At 43.1% G+C, this 26530-nt stretch overlaps 1 protein-coding gene across 4 annotated transcripts in view; it reads right to left on the minus strand.

The window, feature by feature from the left end:
- Nucleotides 1–847: 847 nt before the first annotated feature.
- The window catches only part of LOC139407159 (dnaJ homolog subfamily C member 5-like), a 34325-nt gene continuing 8642 nt past the window's right edge, over nt 848–26530 (minus strand). Inside the window, exons 2-7 of one of the 4 annotated variants that reach the window (XM_071150658.1) lie at nt 11971–12137; nt 11012–11225; nt 9959–10115; nt 8445–8560; nt 5585–5624; nt 848–3630 (exon numbers count right to left, since the gene is read on the minus strand). In XM_071150658.1, coding sequence (XP_071006759.1) covers nt 3527–3630; nt 5585–5624; nt 8445–8560; nt 9959–10115; nt 11012–11225; nt 11971–12128 — 789 coding nt within the window. In that variant the 5' untranslated portion in view covers nt 12129–12137 and the 3' untranslated portion in view covers nt 848–3526. Of the gene's footprint in view, nt 3631–5584; nt 5625–8372; nt 8561–9958; nt 10116–11011; nt 11226–11970; nt 12138–26530 lie in introns of all 4 variants that reach the window. The other 3 variants (XM_071150660.1, XM_071150659.1, XM_071150661.1) reach the window with 3 other exon arrangements.

Below are 26530 nucleotides of genomic sequence, written 5' to 3' on the forward strand. Positions count from 1 at the left end.
TGGGCCAAGAAACTTGAGCGTTCGACATTAGACCGGTGGAAATATGTCTGATGAGTCTAAATTTGAGATTTTTGGTTCCAATCACTGTGTCTTTGTGAGACGCAGAGTAGGTCTCATGTGTGGTTCCCACCGTGAAGCATGGAGGGGTGGTGTGATGGTGCTTTGCTGGTGACACTGTCAGTGATTTATTTAGAATTCAAGGCACACTTAACCAGCATGGCTACCACGGCATTCTGCAGCAATACGCCATACCATCTGGTTTGTGCTTAGTGGAACTATCGTTTGTTTTTCAACAGGACAATGACCCAACCCACCTCCAGGCTGTGTAAGGGCTATTTGACCAAGAAGGAGTGATGGAGTGCTGCATCAGAGGACCTGTCCTCCAATATCACCCAAACTCTACCCAATTGAGATGGTTTGGGATGAGTTGGACCGCAGAATGAAGGAAAAGCATTCAACAAGTGCTCAGCATGTGAGAACTCCTTCAACTTTTGGAAAATCATTCCAGGTGAAGCAGGTTGAGAGAATGCCAAGAGTGTGCAAAGCTGTCATCAAGGCAAAGGGTGGCTACTTTGAAGAATCTCAAATATATTTTGATGAACACTTTTTGGGTTACTACATGATACCATGTGTTATTTCATAGTTTGTGTCTTCACTATTATTCTACAATGTAGAAAATAGTAAAATGATATAAAACCCTTGAGTAGGTGTCCAAACTTTTGACTGGTAATATGTGTGTATATATAAATAAAAACACTCCAGGAAGAGTAGCTGCTGCTTTCGCAACAGCTAATGGGGATCCTAATAAAATACCAAGGATTAAGAGTCCACAATGACACACACAGAATACATTGTACAAATCCCCCTTCTTTTAATTTCATTATATAAATACACATTTACAGATCATTTTTGTCCATGAGACATGATGAATGAATGACAATGAAAACATCAACAAAACTACAATCAATCATTTCAGTGGCAGAGTCCTCATACATTACCCTGTGTCCTAGAAGAGAGATGAGATGGAGACATCATTGCCCCCTACACTCAAGGCAGACCGATACACACTGCCTGTCTGTCTGCTACTGTAGACCAGCACCATGGTGGCCTAGCCAGTTAGGACAGCCTGCCTACCTGTGTCAACCAGTTGCCCAGCCCCTTGGGAGGACCATGTTGGCTAGTCGAGGGTCCTCTCTTCCCAACTGTCAACTTGTTATTTTTACTTGTTTTTTTTAAAAACAGCTCTTTCGGTTTGACATAAATAAAAAATAGACAATGTACACTATGTATATGGGGTTGATTCTTAAAACATTTTCCATTCAACAAAGATTCTCAAAACAACCTTATTACAATGTTATTTGCATGTGACACACATAGTGATTATTATTTACAGCAGATAAGGATCACCAGAATAAATAAAAGGTATTTCTCCTCTCTGAACCCTGGGGATAGATACTGCACTGTTATGTTGAAATGCATCCGATTTACTATGGTTTTCAAAAAAGCATAACCAACAGACTGAAAAAAAAAGCATCAGGAGGGTTTTGGCTATTAACTTAGTGAAATGAAGGGGAGAAAAAGTGCCATAAATTCCAGTAAGAAATTGAAGCTACTGATAAATCATTTCTATGAAAACTCAGGAGAAAAAACATCCAAAGCTACAAAACGCTTGACATCATTTGATGACATGATTTTAGTTTAGTCTAACTTTAGGGTTGTTCTTCAGCCAATACACAAGGTGGTTAACACCATGTACCAGTCCCTCTTTAGGAAACACAGAATGCCCTTTTCAAATGACAAACCACAAAGAAACTGGGAGGGGATGACTGACTGACCACAGCACTAGATTAACAAACCAAAAGACTTTGTACAATGCTCTACACACACACCCCCACCCACCACTGGGACTGACTGATTCGCAATAACAATGTGGCACCCATTTGCGTCACTTTTTCACTATTCTGATTACAGTACATTTGAGAAAGCGCCGACTCTGCACCCCCAGGATCATAAAGAGAGCTGTACTGAAGTACAAATGGCTGGTTGTGTGATCTGTACAGACCCTAACCCTGCTGTGTGACATTGCATCATCTCATCACAGAGACCGTACTGTAGAAAGGAGTGAACAGGAGGACTAATGCCTAGTTGTAAATAGTAGACATGTGCATCTTTAGCCCATAAAATACTCAACATGCCCCAGTCCACCAAAACTCCATCGAAAACACCATTTCTTCAAAGTCAAATCAACATCTGAAAAGTCTCAAAATCATTGGTGATGGGATCTCTCTGTAGGCAGTACAGAGAACATAATTGTCACTTTAGAATGTGGCATAGAGTGCACTTAGTAGCTGGGTCAAACACAGATCCCTACAGTACATACCACCTGTATCTCCATGTTACAACATCAGACTATGAGAACGTAAAGCAAAACCACCCTTTGAGATGGGAGACGTTTGATAAGTAGTTGGGTTGCAGTCAGCTAGCTGTTTCCATCTGTCAGTTCCATCAAATACAGAGAGAAGTCTACTGGCTGTTTCAGTAAGCAGTGCTGGTTGGCTGGACCCATAAGATAGCTGACAGTCCATCAGAAATGACCGTTTACCCAATTCACAGGTTTCAAAAGTGCATAGTAGACCCAAATGCATACACCTCAATGGCGCAATCCTCTCAGGTTGGCTCTAGTGGCATGAGGAGAAACTGGTGGCTACTGAACGCATGGAGTTAGTGGCATGTAGTTTGGCTTTGGTCTAACTAACATAATTGTGACATCAATTAGCAATTAAATAAAGCAGTCAGCACATTTTTCTGTTAGAAATGCAGAAGTTTTCCACAGGACATTTTCACTGTTCTCGAATGTCGGCCCCACTTCTGGGTCTCATTCAGGTGGAGGTGGAGACCCTTGGTTGTGCAGCATTCTGTAAGTGCACCTGGCTGGAGCTGGGGGTATCACTGACAGGGGTAAGATGGTGGTGGTGGCTGTAGTAGAGGGGTATGTATGTGCCAGTGTTGTACAGTAGGGGCATGCAGATCAAACTTAACACATGCACATCCTCTGATCCATGCTTTAGTCTCCGGGAGGTGGAAGGTTTGAGTCAGGCTATTTAAATCCCAAAACTCAGACTGAACTTGAAGAGTCTCCAATCCCAGAGCTCTGACAGAGACGAGAGTCCAAGAGGGAGAAATAGAGCAGGGGAGGGGGGATAGACGAGGGAGGATTGAAACAGAGGGATAAAATGGAGTGATAGGAGTTTGTTCTAATCCTCAGTTTGGTAGATAGACATATATATATATATCAAGTCATAAAAAGTCCTGGTCTCTTGGCAGCGTGCCGCTCATGTCCATTTGGTTGGACCTTTGCCACAGTATGGGGGGTTGACTGGCTGGCTGGTTGACTGGCACTGGTGAGTCCTGGCTGTGGTGACGGCTGGCCTGGCTGGCTGCTGGGGGCTCCAGGGTGGGGCCCTCGGGGGGCCGTGCCCACCTAAGGGGAGGGCTCCAGCGGGTACACAGGGCTGGGAGGGGAGGGTCACTGCTGGGGCTTGGAGGTGGGCTGGCTGGCTGCAGGCTGGGAGGTCTCTGGAACCTCAACGGTGATGGAATGCGGCTGGATCACGATAGGGGCACGCGGACCTGCAGGAAGACAAGGGACTGGGTCAGATTCACTAGAAAAAAAATTACCCTCAATAGAGAAAAGGACAGTTGACACAGTGCCTTCAGAAAGTATTCATATCGCATGACTTACTCCGCATTGTTATTTTACAGCCTGATTTCAAAATGGATTAGATTGTTTTTTCCCCCCTCACCCATCTACACACAATACCCCATAATGAAAACATGTTTAGACATCTTGGCAAATTTATTGAAAATCAAATAGAGAAATCTCTCATTTACAGAAGTATTCACACCCCTGAGTCAATACTTTGTAGAAGCACCTTTGGCAGGGTTACAGATGTGAGTCTTTCTGGCTAGTCTTTAAGAGCTTTCCACTACTGGATTGTGAAACATTTGCCCATGATTATTTTGAATTGAATTCATGAATGAATTCATCTCCCAGTGTCTGGTCGAAAGCAGACAACCAGGTTTTCTAGGATTTTTCCTGTGCTTAACTCCATTCCATTCATTATTTTTTTCTAATCACAGCCATTAAACTAACTGATATAAAGTCACCATTGGCCTCATGGTGAAATCTCTAAGCGGTTTCCTTCCTCTCCAGAAACTAAGTTAGGAAGGACGCCTGTATCTTCGTAGTGTATCTTTATTTTTACCCATGTACCAATAGGTGCCCTTCTTTGCGAGGCATTGGAAAACATCCCTGGTCTTTGTCGTTGAATCTGTGTTTGAAATTCACTGCTCGACTGAGGGACCTTACAGATAATTTTATGTGTGGGGTATGTAGATGATGTAGTCATTCAAAAATCATGTTTAAAACTATTATTGCACACACAGTCCATGCAACGTATTATGTGAATTGTTAAGCAAATTTATACTCCTGAACTTATTTAGGCTTGCCATAAAGGGGTTGAATACTTAAGACATTTCCGATTTTTATTTTTAATGAATTTGTAAAAATTCCAATAAACATAATTCCACTTTGATATTGTCTATTGCCAGTGACAAAACAAATCTAAACGTAATGTATTCTAAATTCAGCCTAAAACACAAAATGTGAGTGGTGTGAATACTTTCTGAAAGCGCTGTATGTTAGCTATATGCCCCACTCTATACTAATGGAGTGAGTAAAGGACTATGCTACATATCCTGTCAAATAATTCTCTATTGTTTGTATAATACTAAAAAGGTCAAATTCTGAAGTCAAATGAATAACCAACAGGCATGTACAGACAGGTAACAATGATCACAATGACTTTCAAATGACAATGACTTTGTAAACACCAAATTACATATCAGGGTTCTGTAGATTTAGGCTAATGACATGATGCCAATGAGAAATCAAACAGGAATATGAGTACAGGTTTTGTGGTTCATGCAGACTGTACAAGCCAAAGGTCTGTGACTACAGTAAAACTTTAAACGATAAAGCAGCTAGGCTGAGGCTACAAGGGCAAGGCCTTGGCTGCCAGGTACACAGAGTGTTTACTAGCTGTCTCTACAGCTCTGTAAACCCTGTTGACTGGAAGCTTCCAATCCTCATCTAGCTTTGCAGCAATAAATCCTGTTATCAAAAAAGTGACATCTTCTGAAAATACAGAGGTCAAAATCCAGCAAGTCATGTTTTATGATTATTGTTTTGTTAATGCACCGTCTTACACAATTGTATCTTGTACTAGTTTGTCATGATTTAGGCTACTTGCTGAGTGAAAATGTTAACTAAAAAGTTCACAAGTAATAGCCTGTTTTATCTCAGATACAACTGAAAAGGGAATGTATTATTAGTAGAAGGCATGACCTCAAGTTGGGCCCTTGTTTAACCTGCCCTGAAGTGTTCAAACTCCACAAAGGTCATGTTCAGTAGGTGGAAAAAGTTTTGAAACAAGGAAGTGTTACCTGAGAGTGCTTTCCGTTGCAAAACATTTTGCTACGGTGCACCCTACTGAACATAACCAAGTGTGTATCAGGAACCTACCTGCCCTCCCCTGGCGAGGCTCATCCACACTGTCACTGTCCTTATAGAGGACACCATCCAAAATGCAGCATAGAGGGAGAGCACAGAGCACTGCTTTGAAAGTACTTCTACTATTAGTGGTAGACTACTACCCGTACTATATCAGATGACAGTATAATGCGATGATAGTACTGATTCACTACTATCCCAACATCATTATATAGCCATTGTCTCTCAAAGCTTCAAGCTATCGCTCTGGTATAGTTAAAGAGAGAACCAGACTGACACGTCAACAGGTGTCATGGTGTTGAACAAACAGACCACTAACAGAGAGGACGGTGCTGAGGAAGTAGGTGTGAGGTGAGATGACAAAAACATATGGATGGATGTGACAGGACAGCGGTGGTCCGTCTAGGTCTATGGGGCATTGGTCTCAACAGTGCACTGGACACACACCTGTACCTAGGAAGTGGTAGTTCCACAGGTGACAGTGGAACCCCATGAACAAACTTTCAAATTAATAGTACCCAGTGGGTATCATGGTATATTCCAGACTATCTAGGAACTCTAAACCCCCGTCTTTCATGGAAACACTACTAATATTCTTAACCTAAAGTGGTAGGCACCTGACTAACATACTAGAATGTTCTGTAATTCCATGGGAGTTAGCCTACAGCCTGTAGGTTAATGAAGGCATGTCTTGTGAGGTTAGAGTTTCAACCCTGCTTCAGTGACAAGTGAAAAACCACTCCACCACCAGGGTTAGTCCATCATCACCACCAGGGTTAGTCCATCATCATCACCAGGGTTAGTCCATCATCACCACCAGGGTTAGTCCATCATCACCACCAGGGTTAGTCCATCATCACCACCAGGGTTAGTCCATCATCACCACCAGGGTTAGTCCATCATCACCACCAGGGTTAGTCCATCATCACCACCAGGGTTAGTCCATCATCACCACCAGGGTTAGTCCATCATCACCACCACCACCACCAGGGTTAGTCCATCATCACCACCAGGGTTAGTCCATCATCACCACCAGGGTTAGTCCATCATCACCACCAGGGTTAGTCCATCATCACCACCAGGGTTAGTCCATCACCATCACCAGGGTTAGTCCATCACCTCCTCCACCACCAGGGTCAGTCCATTACCACGGCCAGTCCATCACCACGGCCAGTCCATCATCACCACCAGGGTTAGTCCATCATCACCACCACCACCACCAGGGTTAGTCCATCATCACCACCAGGGTTAGTCCATCATCACCACCAGGGTTAGTCCATCATCACCACCAGGGTTAGTCCATCATCACCACCAGGGTTAGTCCATCACCATCACCAGGGTTAGTCCATCACCTCCTCCACCACCAGGGTCAGTCCATTACCACGGCCAGTCCATCACCACGGCCAGTCCATCACCACGGCCAGTCCATCACCACGGTCAGTCCATCACCATCACCACGGTCAGTCCATCACCACGGTCAGTCCATCACCATCACCACGGTCAGTCCATCACCATCACCACGGTCAGTCCATCACCATCACCACGGTCAGTCCATCACCATCACCACGGTCAGTCCATCACCACGGCTAATCCATCACCACCACAGTCTGTCCATCACCACCACAGTCTGTCCATCACCACCACAGTCTGTCCATCACCACCACCACCACGGTTAGTCATTCACAACCACCACCACGGTTAGTCATTCACCACCACGGTTAGTCTATCACCACCACTATGAAGGGAGAGCATGAATCAGAGAAATAGAATGACTCATTATAGTTCTATGGTACGGTCTGAATACTGTGCCAACACTTTAGCTGCTGAACCCACAGTGGACTGGCTCAGCCAAGCGGTCAGCTACCTCTACGTCAGGCCCCAGGGGGATCCCAGGGTTGTGTTAGCTCATGACAAAAAGGGACTGTGCTTTTAAAACATGGCTCTCTGTCCTGCACATACCCACAGGCTAGGTTTTCAACTAACCAGCCTGACATTTCATTGATGTTTCATATAAATAGACTGCTACTGTTTATTGGAGGCAGCTAATGTGTTGTGGGTTGAGTGAATACTTGGCTGCTGTGGGGCCCTGTGTTGCCTAAGGGCTGGATTCAATCCGTATGGTGGAATTGAAGGTAATTTCCGATTGAGCCGACATATGCAGCATTTAACGTGAACGCAGTCTCCTCGCGGAAAATGCCATATAGCTCAGTTTAAATTTATAGGCAATGTTCCCGCAGAGACTGCATTCACGTTAAAATGTCTAAATCAATCACAAATTACCTTTACATTTTAACGCGGATCTTCCGGATTGAATCCAGCCCTAAGTGCCACTGTGTTCTTGCTGTTAAGGTAATGGGATACTGGGCAGAGATTAGGCTTTATCTAATTACCATTTATTAGGCCTAATTAATAAAGAGATGACATCCACTTTATAACCAAGGCAGCAAATAGTTACTGCAGATACATTCATGATGGACCAAACACAATCAAAATACTTAGCAATCAATTCACTGAAATGATTGTTATGAAAAGGTTGCAGAGACATTATGTACAAGGTAAGCTCATGTGGCCGTGCTGAAAATATTTTGAAGTAACAGCCATGACATCATGCAGCACTGACAGGCAAACAGAATAGATGGTTAGTGAGCCAGTCGAACTACCAAACAGCAGAACATGTGTCACTACGAACTAATACAGTACGGTGAAACGGGTTGGTCTGGGGCGTAACGGATGGACAACACCATGCAGATGGGATGAGTACAGCCAGTACATCAGGCAGACGGAGGTGGGGGGGGCTTACGAGTCATTTAGACTCCGGCAGCGTTTCGCCTGGGTTCTCAGCAGCCACTGGACTGGTCGGGTTGTCACCTACTGGACTGGCAGGGCCTAGGCTGATGGCAGGGCCTAGGCTGATGCTCTCAGCCACAGGGCTCGATACAGCTATAGGTACGGCTACAGGTATGGGCTGGACAATGATTACCGTGTCACCTGGTAGATCAAAACACAAACGTACAAAAACACCACTCTGTCAGAACGAGATTAACCTGTCTTGCTCATTGGGCCAGAGTATACTGATGTGTTATCCCCATACCGCCCTGGGGTTGTTAGCTTCTCATGTCCTGGTTAGTTTTCAGGTACTGTAAATGAAGCACAGTTCCTGTTTTTTGTTAGGTTATTCATGTCACCTAGGTATTCGCCTAAACATTCAAATATCTCTGAAACAAATAGTAAATTACAATGCATTATCATTTCATAACTTCTTATACTGAAAGTGCGACAGCAATTTGGGCTTAGGGTCATGACTATAGGGTCACCGTGGTCGCTGATCACTCTGACAAGGCATTTAGAAGTATAGTCGTTGGGACTGTCTGCTATTGAGTGATCTGAGCTCTCCTGCTGCCGTGTTAACAGGCAACATGAGTCAAGGAGCCGAGTCATGTCCTCAGACCAACCAGTCAAGGACACGACACAGGAGGCAGAGGCAGACAATACAGTCCTGTCAGATCTGAGGATGTGCTATTAATCCACTTCTGTCCCAGCCCCTGTCCCTGTTCTGACCTGGATGGTAGAGGGTAAAACAAAGCTTCTTGTTGAATTTGAAATGTTGGAAGAAAAGTAACACTTGACATTTCTAACGGTTAATGTTTACGTTATTGTACACTACATCCATAGCTTTCAAACAGAAAGCTGACCTGCAGAAATACCAAACAACATTTCATTAGCGATTTGTTCGCTTTGTGGTATAGGAGGATTGTGATACAAAGCACATATCCTCTGTGATATGAGCCAGCAGTCTCTCATTCAGTGTGTGTGAGCTATAAATACATGCACTTTTAGCTGTTCTGCTTCATTAAGGTAATCTATGGGCTAGCCTTCAGCCTCAACCTCCAGAGCAGGATCAGGTGCTGTAGACCGGGAGTTCTGCCTAGCAGAGCTAGACACCGACGCTTCTCTCCTCACCCCCCCCCCCCATCTCTGTTTGGCAGCTCTAGCCCCATCTGTGCTCTGCGGTTTCCCCGCCTCTCCTCCCTCTAATCGGCTTCTCTCCGGCTCCTATGCTCTGAAAGGAAGTGACAGCGTTAATTCAGGCTGAAAAACTGACATCTGCGAGGCTGCCTGCCGCTGAGGTACAGTGGAGGGGCCAAGGACTCAGGAGAAGGACAGGGACCGAGGGGCATACTGCATTTAATCGGCTACCTTCCCCATGACCTCTAGTCCAACTATAGCAGAGAGTCTATAATATACATGCATGTGTAGCACCACGCTCTCAGTCCCCAGCCCACCTACTGGTGCCCCAAACATTCTCCCATAGACTACCCACCATCAAACCAAAATCCCCCCTCCACTCTCATACACAACCCCACCCCCTTCCCAGCGTGCTCTCACCTCCGTCCGTCTCTGCTTTGATCTGGGCCTCCAGGTCCTCTGGGTCCACATACTGGTAGTGATCATCCTCCTCCGGCGGCTTGCACTTCCCGCAGCAGAAACAGCAACAGCAGCAGCAACAGCAGCAGGAGAAGACAGTGCAGCACACAGCCATGGTCTGCAGCACAAGGACAGAACACACAGCAGTCAGTCAGGACAGCCACCCGCCGTCATCCTGCTCCCATGAGAACCTCTACATATCTGGCCTCAGATCTACAGGGTGGCCCAGTGAGAGAAGCTAGTGGATGCTAGCAGCAGAGACCTCCTGGCTCAGACAGTGGCTTTGCCCTCAGAGCTCTCTGCTTTTCAATGCTACATATCCAATGTAATATGTGTGGTGCGCTTAATAATCCTATTGCACTGTGCTTTCTAGGGTATAAATACGTGTGGCGGTTTGGTTTCTCCCTGTAATTTCCTGTGCTTTGTATTTTTCTTTGTAGATAAAAGCAGAGTGAGGTTTGTGAGACAGTCACTGGATCGTCCCCTCTGCATCTCAACCACTCTACTTACTGTACTCTACTCAGCATCAAAGGCCTCACATCTCAGAGTGACTGAGCACAACTACACACAACACCGTTCTAAATAAAGACCGCTTTGCACCTGACGCCAGCGGTCTAACTGACAAACAGAAAAACACAGTACACTGACAGGTTCAGAGGGAGGTAACGATGACACCTTTCAAAGCAATAATACACTTCCACACAATTAATAGACTGTCAATGCACTCCCACCACCAGATAGAAGGGTGTCTAATGAATGGAGTAGACATAGTAATGTCTAATACAGTGTGTGAGTGACATGGTTGTAAAAGCAATCCAGTCAGTGCGTCATCACAGACAGAGACAGTAGGCTGGGACTCAGGATGGGTTAATCACCCCACTGTCAGAGGCTACTGCAGTCCTGACTACACCCAGGATAACCTGTCCAGAGGGTCAAGGTCACCTGAGTATTCAATCTATTACCCTGTTAGACTAAAAGGTGTTTTTACAGGGGTTATGAGGTATTCTCTCTCACCTTAAACCACCACTTGGACATGAGGAAGTAGTATTTGACGCTCTCCTCTCCAAACTGCTCGGACACGTAGAGACCCATGGAGCCGTACTCTTCGTAGATCCTCCTCTTGCCGTCATCGTTCAGGATGGAGTTGGCGTTGTTGATCTCTTTAAACTTATCTGCAGCCTCCGGGTTGTCTGGGTTCTTGTCTGGGTGGTACTTCAATGCTAATTTCCTGTAAATGGATGGATGGACAGATGGATGAATTCATTCATCTTAGTCCACGCCGTCACATATGAATTATATGAAACTCTGAATCCTATAGAGAGCTTATAACTCATTAGAAGTCCATTATTTTGTGTCTGATGGACCAATTCATTGGGAAATGGAGAAACAGGCTTACCAGTTATGTGGCTATAACAACCAGAGACAGCCTGAGTATTGTCCCCCCCCCCACGGGATGTCCTGGATCCACAACCAGGACATCCCGTGGTCATTTTTATGGTGGTGTGCAACTTGCAAGATAATTACAAGATTAAAACGACCAGAGGGGGACTGTCATGACTCTCACTCCTGGGTGAGAATCAAAGATGGCAGCAGTAGCAGCCGCCCACCCCGTCATGCTTAGTTAGTCAACTTGGGACTTTACATTGCATTATGTTAGTAATCAATATAATCTATACTGTGTGTATTTCTGTGCGATTATTAGTATTTCTGTACGGTCGATGACGTTCAGAATAAGACTGATATGAGGTAATAATAATTCATAATTGACTGTTATTGAGGTAAGATATATTTATACATTTAGAGTTTAAGTCGGGAGATAGCAACTCGTTAAATAACTTTCCCGTGGTGCCCCAAGACTGCTAATGAGTTCATTGTTATATGATTAATTTAATCACATAATAATTAAACATAGTTAATTTGATCAAACAACAGTCATCACATTAAATGGTAGTCACACCACGAGAGCATGTTACCTGTAAGCTCTCTTGATGTCATCAGCGGAAGCTCCTTTCTCTAGGCCTAGCACCTTGTACAGGCTTTCCCCTGTGGTGGACATCTTCCTCTGGGGGCCTGGCCGATTTGGCTCTGCTGTGCCTGGTCCTGCGCCTGGTCCTGCGCCTGCCGTGGCCATGGCTGAAGTCTGGCAAGATACACACACAGTCACACAGGAGGTTAGCACTGAGTCACACACACAGGAGGTGTGGCACTGAGTATGTTGTCATTGCAGCAACAGACATACACCCTGAAGTATTTAAAAGACCTGTTCTTAAATCTTCATTGTTTTTCAAAACAAGAAACTACGTGTGTATAAGGGCTGATTCCAAATAGTCAACTGGTCGATAGTCTGTTGGTCGACAGATGTGTGTGTCAAGCAGTCCCAGTATTACAGCCTTGTTCTAAAAATATATATATTTTTTAAATCACACACACAATACCCCATTGACAAAGCAAACACAGGTAAAAAAGTGTTTTATTACATAAGTATCCCTTTGCTATGAGACTTGAAATTGAGCTCAGGTGCATCCTGTTTCCATTGATCATCCTTGAGATGTTTCTACAACTTGGAGTCCCACCTGTGGAAAATTCAATTGATTGGACATGATTTGGAAAGGCACACACCTGTCTATATAAGGTCCCACAGTTGACAGTGTATGAGCAAAAACCAAGCCATGAAGTCAAGCCATGAGGAATTGTACGTAGAGCTACGAGACAGGATTGTGTCAAGGCACACATCTGGGGAAGGGTACCAAACATTTTTTGCAGCATTGAAGGTCCCCAAGAACACAGTGGCCTCCATCGTTGTTAAATGGAAGAAGTTTGGAACCACCAAGACTCTTCCTAGAACTGGCCGCCCGGCCAAACTGAGCAATCAGGGGAGATGGGCCTTGGTCAAGGAGGTGACCAAGAACCTGATGGTCCTCCTGACAGAGCTCCAGAGTTCCTCTGTGGAGATGGTTGTACTTCTGGAAGGTTCTCCCATCTCTGCAGCACTCCACCAATCAGGCCTTATGGTAGATCGGCTAGATGTAAGCCACTCCTCAGTAAAAGGCACATGACAGCCCGCTTGGAGATTGCCAAAAGGCACCTAAAGGACTCTCAGACCATGAGAAACAAGATTCTCTGGTCTGATGAAACCAATATTGAACTCTTTGGCCTGAATGCCAAGTGTCATGTCTGGCACCATCCCTATGGTGAAGCATGGTGGTGGCAGCATGCTGTGGGGATGTTTTTCAGCAGCAGGGACTGGAAGACTAGTCAGGCTCGAGGGAAAGATGAACAGAGCAAAGTAGAGAGATCCTTGATGAAAACCAGGACCTCAGACTGGGGCGAAGGTTCACCTTCCAACAGGACAATGAGCCTAAGTACACAGCCAAGACAACGCAGGAGTGGCTTCGGGACAAGTCTTTGAATGTCCTTGAGTGGCCCACCCAGAGCCCGGACTTGAACCCGATCAAACATCTCTGGAGACCTGTGCCGCGATGCTCCCCATCCAACCTGACAGAGCTTGAGAGGATCTGCAGAGAAGAATGGGAGAAACTTTGCAAACATTTGTCATTATGAGGTACTTTGTGTAGATTGTTGAGGGAAAAAAATCATTTTTAGAATAAGTCTAACGTAACAAAACATGGAAAAAGTCAAGGGGTCTGAAGCTTTAGGAAGAGTCTTGGTGGTTCCAAACGTATTCCATTTAATATTGATGTAGGCCAGTGTTCTTGGGGACCTTTAGTGCTGCAGAAATGTTTTTGTACCCTTCCCCAGATCTGTGCCTCGACACAATCCTGTCTCGGAGCTCTACGAACAATTTCTTCGACCTCATGGCTTGGTTTTTGCTCTGACATTCAGTCAACTGTGGGACATTATATAGACAGGTGTCTGCCTTTCCAAATCATGTCCGATCAATTGAAATTACCTCAGGTGGATTTTAATCAAGATGTAGAAACATCGCAAAGATTATCAATGGAAACAGGATGCCCCATAGCGTCGGAATACTTTCATAAATAAAGGGATGTTTATTTTTTTTATTTTTAATACATTTGCAAAAATGTCTTAACCTGTTTTCACTTAGTCATTATGGAGTATTGTGTGTAGATTGATGAGGGAAAAAAATGTAATGTAATCCATTTTAGAAGGCTGTAACGAATGCACTGTATGTAAAGGTTGGGCCTACACAAAACCCCTACAGATCATTTACAACCACAATACACTATTGACAAGTAGACCAGCACAGATTCATTTGGGATTAAGCTCCAAGACTGAGTAGTAAAGTGCAGAAGCATGGCAAACATGAATAATGAAATACATAAACTGTAGAGCCTCTATCTGAAATCCATTTGATTAAAACAAAGCCTAACAGAAGGCAGCAGTGAAACTCAACACCACATTCTGCTGAGCAGGACATTAGCCCTGCTGGGGCACACACACACCACATTCAGCCACACACACGGTGACTACTAATGCCATGGGAGGCTTGAGCTAAAGACGATTACATATTGCTGATCTCACACAGATCAACATGGGGAAAACTTAGACTGGCTGTGGCCTGGAGAGACTTCCCCTGAACAGCCAGCACAGCCCAGAGACAAGCAGGGAGAGGCTTAGGAGGTGGTTTGGGCTGGGGGGGAACCTTTTTCTATAGGTTGTTGTGAGGGGAAACAGTAAATGGTGGCACAAGGCTACAAGCAAAATCAGACTAGCAGTAAACTAAGCTTACCCCATTGATTCCCTTAAAGCTGGTGGTGCCCCAACACTGAAAAAGCAGTCTGTTTGTAATCACCTTTGTTCTACATTGGAACTGGTGAGTAGCCAAGTCAAGGGTTTCCAACTGCTTAACAACAACCACACTTCCAAAGCTTGGACAAGCAGAGACATTTAACCAGTAAAGCTTGTTTCCATGAATTACCTCTGCTATCTGGCCTGTCTGTAGGCCATTCACTAAAGCCCCAGCTCCAATGTTCCACTGGCTCAGGTCCAGCCTCAACTCTAATCAGTTCAAATAAAATTACTTGTGAACAGTCTATCCATTTCTGTAGAGAAAGGGGGCTTCACAATTACTTGTGAACAGTCTATCCATTTCTGTAGAGAAAGGGGGCTTCACAATTACTTGTGAACAGTCTATCCATTTCTGTAGAGAAAGGGGGCTTCACAATTACTTGTGAACAGTCTATCCATTTCTGTAGAGAAAGGGGGCTTCACAATTACTTGAGTAAAGGGGGTAAAGGGACTCTGCATATGAGGCATCCATCATGTCAAATAGGACCTACTGAAGCCCAGTGTTTCCTCCAGGATTTTTTTTCCAAGAGCAGTGGCAGACTTAGCAGGGGGCTTCCTGCTTGGTGGTGAATGGGTCTCCCTGGGGGATACATCTTTACATCTACAGTGACGTCTACGATTGAAATGCATATGGGGCAAACACTGGAGGCCTAAGCTAATGGTCTCCTGTGCATTGCAGTAGGGTTGGGCGGTACCCAGATTTTCATACCATCCTTCTCTCATCTCAGGATTTGCGGTATTACAGGTTAAATACACAAGTGGGCGAATACACAAGTGGGCGACAAAAAAAAAAGCCCAATCGGCATCTATTACCAGAATGCTGACATAATTAGCACAAGTAATAGTCAATTTCCATGGAGACTGCTAAGCTAAATATGCTAACAAGTACAAACGGTAAAACAATTATTGCAAAGACAGGCAATCCAGCTCATAAGTTACAGATAGGTAGGAGCTACCAAATGTTATTTTTGGTGAGTTTAGACTGTGAACTAGAGACATTGTGCAAATGAACAAGGCTTTGACGCATACTTGTCTGAAGGAAGAACAGTACCATCTCTGGTGCAGCAAGTGTACACGCTGTGTCTGTGTGGAATCTGGAGTCGCGACAGCAACGGGCTGCCTGCTCTGCTTGGAGAATAGGGAGAGGGGGGGGGGGGGGGGGGGGGGGGGGGGGGGGAAACGCAAGAAAATCCAGATAGCAGTGGCAGCTGTACAGATAACTCATCCAAAGGGCGTTGACTTCTCAAACACGGCAGAAAGCAAACACGGCCCTCTCTGTGGCACAGCGGTCTACTGCATCGCAGTGCTTGAGGCGTCACTAAAGCCCTGAGTTTGATCCCAGCCTGTTTCACAGCCGGCCGTGATCGGGAGATCCATGAGTCGGCACACAATTGGCCCAGCGTCGTCCAGGTTAGGGGAGGGTTTGGCAGGCCGGGATTTCCTTGTACCACTACCAATTGAAGATCACGAAATTAGGGAGAAAAAGGGGTAAAGGTACCACCAATTTTTTATATATTTTTTTAAGAAAACAAAAATGCAAACACTATACGATGCCCCGTCGCCTTATTAATTCAGCCACTCAGATAACTAGCAAATTACACTTAGGGTTCGTGTTAACACAGAATTCTGTGTTTTTCACACAGAAAATAAGAATGCGTAATAAATATGTCTGCATTTTGTAAACACAGATTTAAAATGCTTCTTACTGTAATTTCTGCTCTGCCTTTCTGCTCGGCCTTCTACACTCAGATGAGATTCACCAATTGGCATTCTATCAGCAGACAGCGCTCTGACTGATGTGGAGCTACTCTTCTCTGGTAAAAATGCACAATTAACTTTAATAAAAATGTAGCTGGCTACATTCCTTTTATGGCAAACATTAGAAATACATTGGCAACGCATCCTTTTTGCTGTCACGTGTGCTCCCTCTCCGGCCTCTGGGTCACCAGGCTGCTCGTTATGGCGCACACCTGTCACTATCGTTATGCGCACCTGGACTCCATCACTTCGCTGATTACCTTCCCTATATATGTCACTCCCTTTGGTTCCTTCCCCAGGAGTCTTTGTTCCAGTTTCATGTCTGTGTGCTGTTAGTGTTAGTATTATGTTCCGTTTATTGTATTAAAGCACTCACTCCCTGAACTTGCTTCCCGACTCTCAGCGCACAGTGTTACATTTGCAGTGTAAGCTCATTTACTTGTGGCTGCCAGCCAAATAGCGTTGCACTTCTGTTGTCATCTGATGAAAATTAAGTTATTTTCTACTGAATGTGTTGCACTAATGTATTTTCTGTGAAGGAAAACTACAGTAGCACGCCCCTCTGATCACTCCATTGAAGCAAAATAAATAATGACTTTCAATATAAAACACGACTCGTCAATACACAGCTGGACTCTCCTGCTCCCGTTTTCTCATGTTGTACCATTTACAAACAGGCAAAAAGCTAGTTTAGCTTTAAAAAAAATAAAAACATACAAAATTGTACCACACCACCTCTTTCTAAAGATTTAATTTAACTGTACTGGAAATAAGAATATGTATAGGAATAGTGTGTAAGTTTATATGGCTGCACCATGCACATGAAATAAAGTTAATTTGTCCATGAAAAAGACAAGACACGCTTAGGCTACCCTGATCACATACAATACACATTTTGTAGTAGGCTAAGAATATATACAAATGATCAAAAATAATATTTTTCCCACAACTTCCTTTATGCCAACCAAAAAAAGTGATATTTTGAAACAGAGCCCAAGGCAAGCCCATGCTTTTTTGATCCACGTCTCAACTCTTTTCCTACCGTAACTCTGCTTCGTTAAGAAGCAGGAGTAGAGTATCTTCATCATGAGACCCATAGAAAATAATAGCAACATATATTTTAAAAAGCATTCGCGTCTCGTGTTCATATTTCACAACCTCCGCGGGCTTTTGAAGTTTCCTATACGCGAGCTCAATAATAGGCCTACACTTGATTTACATTGCATGTTAAATGTTTCTAAATCAGTGATAGATGTGCAAACGAATTGATGAGCTACACCACCAACTTATTTGCCCAGCATCATAACTAATCAAATATAGCCTACAGATGGAGATTCAGTGAAACAAAATCACATAGATTGATTAAAAGACAAGTATTTTGGGCAGAAGTAGGCCTAGGCTACTAAGTGACCGTAGAGAAAAATACTCCACTTATTTCAGCATGATAAATGGTAGAGCAAATAACATTCAGTTCTCTGGCAAGAGCTCTGGTGGACACTCCTACAGTAAGCATGCCAATTGCACGCGCCCTCACAACTTGAGACATCTGTGGCATTGTGTTGTGTGACAAAACTATACATTTTAGTGTCGCCTTGTATTGTACCCAGCTGTGTAATGATCATGCTGTTTAATCAACTTCTTGATTTGCCACACCTGTCAGAAATAAGCTTTTTGTGCTTAGGGAAAACTTCTGGGATCTTTTCTTTCAGCTCATGAAACCAAACTTTACATGTTTACGTTTTTGTTCAGTGTTCAAACAGTCTGTCAGAGATGGAAAGATCAACCAAATTTTCAGCACAGACACTAACACTATGTGACAGCCAAAAATGCCTTTTGTCAGTACTGGGCTAAATTAAGTATTTTGTATTTCTTTGCAATCCTCTTGTTTCTCACAGAAAGGCTATTTTTGGCTGCCATTCGCAAATGATTTGAGACGGATGTTGCCTCAAAGTACTTTTATTCTGAAGTAGCTGTCATCTCAGGGATCTCAGGGATGACAGCTACTTCAGAAGAAAAATGTCCAGCCTACTTCATTACATTGTCAACGGAAAAGGATCGTATCTGCTTTTATTTGCCACCATAAACTTTATTGGCAGCAACCTGATTGAGGTATTAAACAAAATACAAGTAGAGGCCTAGAACATTGCTACAATTTGCATTTATTTTTTATTTTACCTTTATTTAACTAGGCAAGTCAGTTAAGAACAAATTCTTATTTTCAATGACGGCCTAGTGGGTTAACTGCCTGTTCAAGGGCAGAACGACAGATTTGTACCTTGTCAGCTCGGGGATATGAACTTGCAACCTTTCAGTTACTAGTCCAGCGCTCTAACCACTAGGCTACCCTGTGTTAGGCATGCGTGTGGCGTAAGGACAACTGAATGAGCAAGACGACAAGTAGGCCTAGCTAGCAGGACAGACAGTTATGGCATAGCAACATCTGATCTACACCCCTGCTCATAACCAACAGAGTAGAAACTAAGCCTAACCATTTTTAACCTAAACTGCCAGGTGCTACAAACAGTTAATAAAAAGATATTGACAATCAATGACTAATATGTGAAATAACACACCATGATTTTGCTATGACAGCTCACCTTTGACCTCAACCTTTGCAGCCACTACAGCTGGGCAAATAGGGATATTGATGTCATAAGGGTAAAATATCTACATTAAGCATCAACACTGACCTATACCAACATACAGTGCATTCGGAAAGTATTCAGACCCCTTGGCTTTTTCCACATTTTGTTATGTTACTGGCTTATTCTAAAATTGATTTTTAATTTTTTTATAATCCACCTACAAACAATACCCCATGATGACAAAGCAAAAACAGGTTTAGACATTTTTGCAAATAAAAAAAATGGAAATAAACATTAACATAAGTATTCAGACCCTTTACTTTGTTGAAGCGCCTTTGGCAGCGATTACAGCCTCGAGTCTTCAAAACATATTTTATTGATCACATACACATCATTAGCAGATGTTAATGCGAGTGTAGCGAAATGCTTGTGCTTCTAGTTCCGACCGTGCAGTAATATCTAACAAGTAATCTAACAATTTCACAACTACCTTATACACACACGTGTAAAGAAATGAATAAGAATATGTACATATAAATATATGGATGAGCGATGGCCAAGCAACATAGGCAAGATGCAGATTGCGAAAGTATTCGGCCCCCTTGAACTTTGCGACCTTTTGCCACATTTCAAGCTTCAAACATAAAGATATAAAACTGTATTTTTTTGTGAAGAATCAACAAGTGGGACACAATCATGAAGTGGAACGACATTTATTTGATATTTCAAACGTTTTTAACGAATCAAAAACTGAAAAATTGGGCGTGCAAAATTATTCAGCCCCTTTACTTTCAGTGCAGCAAACTCTCTCCAGAAGTTCAGTGAGGATCTCTGAATGATCCAATGTTGACCTAAATGACTAATGATGATAAATACAATCCACCTGTGTGTAATCAAGTCTCCGTATAAATGCACCTGCACTGTGATAGTCTCAGAGGTCCGTTAAAAGCGCAGAGAGCATCATGAAGAACAAGGAACACACCAGGCAGGTCCGAGATACTGTTGTGAAGAAGTTTAAAGCCGGATTTGGATACAAAAAGATTTCTCAAGCTTTAAACATCCCAAGGAGCACTGTGCAAGCGATAATATTGAAATGGAAGGAGTATCAGGCCACTGCAAATCTACCAAGACCTGGCCGTCCCTCTAATCTTTCAGCTCATACAAGGAGAAGACTGATCAGAGATGCAGCCAAGAGGCCCATGATCACTCTGGATGAACTGCAGAGATCTACAGCTGAGGTGGGAGACTCTGTCCATAGGACAACAATCGTATATTGCACAAATCTGGCCTTTTTGGAAGAGTGGCAAGAAGAAAGCCATTTCTTAAAGATATCCATAAAAAGTGTCGTTTAAAGTTTGCCACAAGCCACCTGGGAGACACACCAAACATGTGGAAGAAGGTGCTCTGGTCAGATGAAACCAAAATTGAACTTTTTGGCAACAATGCAAAACGTTATGTTTGGCGTAAAAGCAACACAGCTGAACACACCATCCCCACTGTCAAACATGGTGGTGGCAGCATCATGGTTTGGGCCTGCTTTTCTTCAGCAGGGACAGGGAAGATGGTTAAAATTGATGGGAAGATGGATGGAGCCAAATACAGGACCATTCTGGAAGAAAACCTGATGGAGTCTGCAAAATACCTGAGACTGGGACAGAGATTTGTCTTCCAACAAGACAATGATCCAAAACATAAAGCAAAATCTACAATGGAATGGTTCAAAAATAAACATATCCAGGTGTTAGAATGGCCAAGTCAAAGTCCAGACCTGAATCCAATCGAGAATCTGTGGAAAGAACTGAAAACTGCTGTTCACAAATGCTCTCCATCCAACCTCACTGAGCTTGAGCTGTTTTGCAAGAAGGAATGGGAAAAAATGTCAGTCTCTCGATGTGCAAAACTGATAGAGACATACCCCAAGCGACTTACAGCTGTAATCGCAGCAAAAGGTGGCGCTACAAAGTATTAACTTAAGGGGGCTGAATAATTTTGCACGCCCAATTTTTCAGTTTTTGATTTGTTAAAAAAGTTTGAAATATCCAATAAATGTCGTTCCACTTCATGATTGTGTCCCACTTGTTGTTGATTCTTCACAAAAAAATACAGTTTTATATCTTTATGTTTGAAGCCTGAAATGTGGCAAAAGGTCGCAAAGTTCAAGGGGGCCGAATACTTTCGCAAGGCACTGTATATATATATGAGATGAGTAATGTAGGGTATGTAAACATTATATAAAGTGGCATTGTTTAAAGTGACTAGTGATACATTTATTACATCCATTACATCCAATGTCTAATTATTAAAGTGGCTAGAGATTTGAGTCAGTATGTTGGCAGCAGCCACTCAATGTTAGTGATGGCTGTTTAACAGTGATGGCCTTGAGATAGAACCTGTTTTTCCAGTCTCTCGGTCCCAGCTTTGATGCACCTGTACTGACCTCGCCTTCTGGATGATAGCGGAGTGAACAGGCAGTGGCTCGGGTGGTTGTTGTCCTTGATCTTTTTGGCCTTCCTGTGACATTGGGTGGTGCATGTGTCCTGGAGGGCAGGTAGTTTGTCCGGTGATGCGTTGTGCAGACCTTACTAACCTCTGGAGAGCCTTACGGTTGTGGGCGGAGCAGTTGCCATACCAGGCGGTGATAGAGCCCAACAGGATGCTCTCGATTGTGCATCTGTAAAAGTTTGAGTGTTCTTGGTGACAAGCCAAATTTCTTCAGCCTCCTGCGGTTGAAGAGGCGCTCTAACTTTCCACCTTCTCCACTACTGTCCCGTCGATGTGGATAGGGGGTGCTCCCTCTGCTGTTTCCTGAAGTCCACGATCATCTCCTTTGTTTTGCTGACGTTGAGTGCGAGGTTATTTTCCTGACACCAAACTCAGAGGGCCCTCACCTCCTCCCTGTAGGCTGTCTCGTCGTTGATGGTAATCAAGCCTACCACTGTAGTGTCGTCTGCAAACTTGATCATTGAGTTGGAGGCGTGCATGGCCACGCAGTCATGGGTGAACAGGGAGTACAGGAGAGGGCAGAGAACGCACCCTTGTGGGGCTCCAGTGTTGAGAATCAGCGGGATGGAGATGTTTCCTACCCTCACCACCTGGGGGCGGCCCGTCACAAAGTCCAGGACCCAGTTGCACAGGGTGGGGTCGAGACCCAGGGTCTCTTAATGACGAGTTGAGGGTACTAGGGTGTTAAATGCTGAGCTGTAATCGATGAACAGCATTCTTACATAGGTATTCCTCTTGTCCAGATGGGTTAGGGCTAGAGGCCGACCGATTAATCGGAATGGCCGATTAATTCGGGCCGATTTCAAGTTGTTTTCATAACAATCGGAAATCGGTATTTTGGGGTGCAGATTTTTTTTTTACACCTTTATTTAACTAGGCAAGTCAGTCGTTCAATGACGGCTTAGGAACGACAGATTCTTCCCTTGTCAGCTCAGATTCTTCCCTTGTCAGCTCTTCCCTTGTCAGCCCAATCTTGCAAACTTACAGTTAACTAGTCCAATGCTCTAACCACCTGATTACATTGCACCACCACTGTTACACGAATGCAGTAAGCCAAGGTAAGTTGCTAGCTAGCATTAAACTTATCTTATAAAAAACAATCAATCAACGACTGTCGTTACTCCAATATGTACTTAACCATAAATATCAATGCCTTTCTTAACTTCTTGCTCCTACTTGAGACGCAGATGTCTCAAGTAGACACCTGGAAATGCAAATGCGCTACGCTAAATGCTAAATGTACTCGTTAAAACTCAAACCTTTATCAAAATTCACATGCAGGGTATTGAATTAAAGCTACACTCGTTGTGAACCTAGCCAACAAGTCAGATTTTTAAAATGCTTTTCGGCGAAAGCATGAGAAGCTATTATCTGATAGCATGCAACACCCCAAAATGCCTGAATGCGACGTAAACAAAGACTTTGCTTATCCGGCGCTACACAAAACGCAGAAATAAAATATAAAACATTCATTACCTTTGACGAGCTTCTTTCTTGGCACTCCTATATGCCCCATAAACATCACTATTGGGTCTTTTTTTCGTTTAAATCGGTCCATATATACCCAAAATAGCTTTCTATGGAAGCTGTGTCATTCAGAAAAAAACATTGTTTTTAAACGCTGCATCATTTTTTAAAATTAAAAAAGTCGACGATAAACTTTCACAAAACACTTCGAAATACTTTTGTAATCCAACTTTAGGTATTAGTAAACGTTTATAATCTATCAAAATGATTACAGGGCGATGTATATTCAATAGCTCTTCGTCTGCAAATCAATGGCTGCCAATGTGCAATTTCAAAACATCCTGGTGGAGACCGGAAGAAACGGAATCCTGTTAGTTGGATTTTCCTAGAAAAAACTCAATTGAAAATGACGACAATGGCGACATCGTGTGGAATCTGTATGAATTGCATGCAGGTCGATAATACATTTTGTGCCCTTTTAACAACCCATGAAAGTGACTTATGGAAATTATTTTTAGCTTTCAGAGAGCAGTTTTTCTTGCGTTTTTCAATGAAACACACGATCTGTTATAGTCACAGCCGTGATTTAACCAGTTTTAGAAACTTCAGAGTGTTTTCTATCCACACATACTAATCATATGCATATACTATATTCCTGGCATGAGTAGCAGGACGCTGAAAAGTTGCGCGATTTTTAACAGAATGTTCGAAAAAGGAAGGGGTAGACTTATTAAAATCAATACACAAGTATATATTTTTAAACCTGCATATTTAGCTAAAAGAAATCCAGGTTAGCAGGCAATATTAACCAGGTGAAATTGTGTCACCTCTTGCGTTCATTGCACGCAGAGTCAGGGTATATGCAACAGTTTGGGCCGCCTGGCTCTTTGCAAACTAATTTGCCAGAATTTTACGTAATTATGACATAACATTGAAGGTTGTGCAATGTAACAGGAATATTTACTCATGGATGCCACCCGTTAGTTAAAATATGGAACGGGAATAAACATTTTGTTTGAGGTGATAGTTTCCGGATTTGACCTAAGGCTCGTATTTCTGTGTGTTTATTATAGTTAACTTTTTATGGCTGCAGGGGCAGTTTCTGAGTAGCTTGGATGAAAAGGTGTTTGTAAACAGCCAGCTCCTCAGTCTCAGTTGCTAATATATGCCTATTATTATTAGTATTAGATAGAAAACACTCTGAAGTTTCTAAAACTGTTTGAATTATGTCTGTGAGTATAACAGAACTCATATTGCAGGCAAACACCTGAGAAATTCCACTTCCTGTTTGGATTTTTTCTGGGGGTGGCAGATTTTCAACCTAGCTCTCATTGAAATTACAGCGAGAGATGGATGAGTTTTCACTTCCTACGCCTTCCACTAGATGTCAACAGTCAATAGAACTTTGTCTGATGCCTCTAATGTGAAGGGGGGTCGAATGAGACAGGAAATAGTCACCACTGCCACAAGTTGACCATGCTTTCACTATGCGTGTTCACAAGGGAAAGACCTGCGTTCCACCACTCATTTGAAATCATTCTAATTCTCCGGTTGGAACGTTATTCAAGATGTATGTAAACAACATGACATACATTGATTCAGTACATCGTTTGACATGTTTCTACTGACTGTTACAGATCTTTTGGACATTTCGTCACGTTATAGTGGACGCGCTTTGTGACTTTGGAATTGTTTACCAAACGTGCTAACAAAAGTAGCTAATTGGACATAAATAACAGACATTATTGAACAAATCAAGCATTTATTGTGGACCTGGGATTCCTAGGACTGCATTCTGATGAAGTTCAAAGGTAAGGAAACATTTATCATGTATTTTCTGGTTTCTGTTGACTCCAACATGGAGGCTATTATTCTATTGTTCTGAGCGCCGTCTCAGATTATTGCATGTGTTTCTTTTCCCGTAAAGTTTTTTTAAAATCTGACACAGCGGTTGCATTAAGGAGAGGTATATCTGTAATTCCATGTTTATAACTTGTATTATCATCTACAGTCAGTCACAGTCGGTCATGTTTCCGGACGCTTTCAGTTTAGCGCGAATGCTGCCATCAATCCACAGTCTCTGGTTGGGGAAGGTTTTAATTGTCACTGTGGGTACAACGTCACTGACGCACTTGCTAATAAACTCGCTCACCAAATCAGCGTATACATCAATGTTGTTGTCATATGCTATCTGGAACATGTCCTAGTCCACGTGATCAAAGCAATCTTGAAGCCTGGAATCAGATTGGTCGGACCAGCATTGAACAGACATGAGCACGTGCGGTTCCTGTTTTAGTTTCTGTCTATAGGTTGGGTATTAGGACCTGCCTTGTTGATGGTGCTGTTAAGAATGCAGAGCAGCTCTTTATTATGGACAGACTTCTCGTCTGAGCTACTGTTGTATCAATATGTTTTGACCATACAGTCTCAATTTAATCAATTTACACATATTAAAATATTTAGTTGAGGTTTAGGGTTTAGTGAATGATTTGTCCCAAATACAATGCTTTTTTTGTATTTGAAATATTTAGGATTAACTTATTCCTTGCCACTGTGTTTCAGTCGCTGTAGTAGCAGACGTGTATAGTCATCCGCATACAGACACACTGGCTTCACTCAAAGCCAGTGGCATGTCGTTAGTTAAACAATGTAAAAAGTAAGGGCCCTAGACAGCTGCAATGGGGTACTCCTGATACTACCTGGATTATGTTGGAGGCTTCCATTAAGTAACTCACTATGTGTTCTGTTAGACAGGTAACACTTTATCCACAGTATAGCAGGGGATGTAAAGCCATAACACATACGTTTTTCCAGCAGCAGATCGTGATCGATAATGTAAAAAGCTGCACTGAAGTCTAACTAAACAGACCACCCCCTTTTTATCATCAATGTCTCTCAGCCAATCATCAGTAATTTGTGCAAGTGCTGTGCTTGTTGAATGTCTTTCCCTATAAACATGCTGAAAGTCTGTTGTCATTTTGTGAACTGTAAAATAGCATTGTATCTGGTCCCCCCAAAAATCCAAAACTTTACTAAGGGTTGGTAACAGGCTGATTGGTCGGCTATTTGAGCCGGTAAAGGGGGCTTTACTATTTTTATGAAAGCCCGAGGGCACACACTTTCTAGTAGCCTTGAATATATTGCAAATAGGAGTGGCAATATCGTCCGCTATTATCCTCAGTAATTTTCCATAAAGTTGTCAGACCCCGATGGCTTGTCATTGTTAGACAATTTTTTCACCTCTTCCACACTCACTTTACTGAACTCAAAATTACAATGCTGGTCTTTCATAAATTTGGTCAGATACACTTGGATGTATACTGTCAGTGTTTATTTCTGGCATATCAAGCTTTCTGATCTTGTCAATTATTTTTTTACATTTAAAGTAGTTGGCATTATCAGTGGGTTTTGTGATGAATGACCCATCATTCAATGAATGATGGAGCGGAGT

The sequence above is a fragment of the Oncorhynchus clarkii genome, chromosome 4 (assembly GCF_045791955.1).
Source record: "Oncorhynchus clarkii lewisi isolate Uvic-CL-2024 chromosome 4, UVic_Ocla_1.0, whole genome shotgun sequence".
In the NCBI taxonomy this organism is placed as follows: Eukaryota; Metazoa; Chordata; class Actinopteri; order Salmoniformes; family Salmonidae; genus Oncorhynchus; species Oncorhynchus clarkii.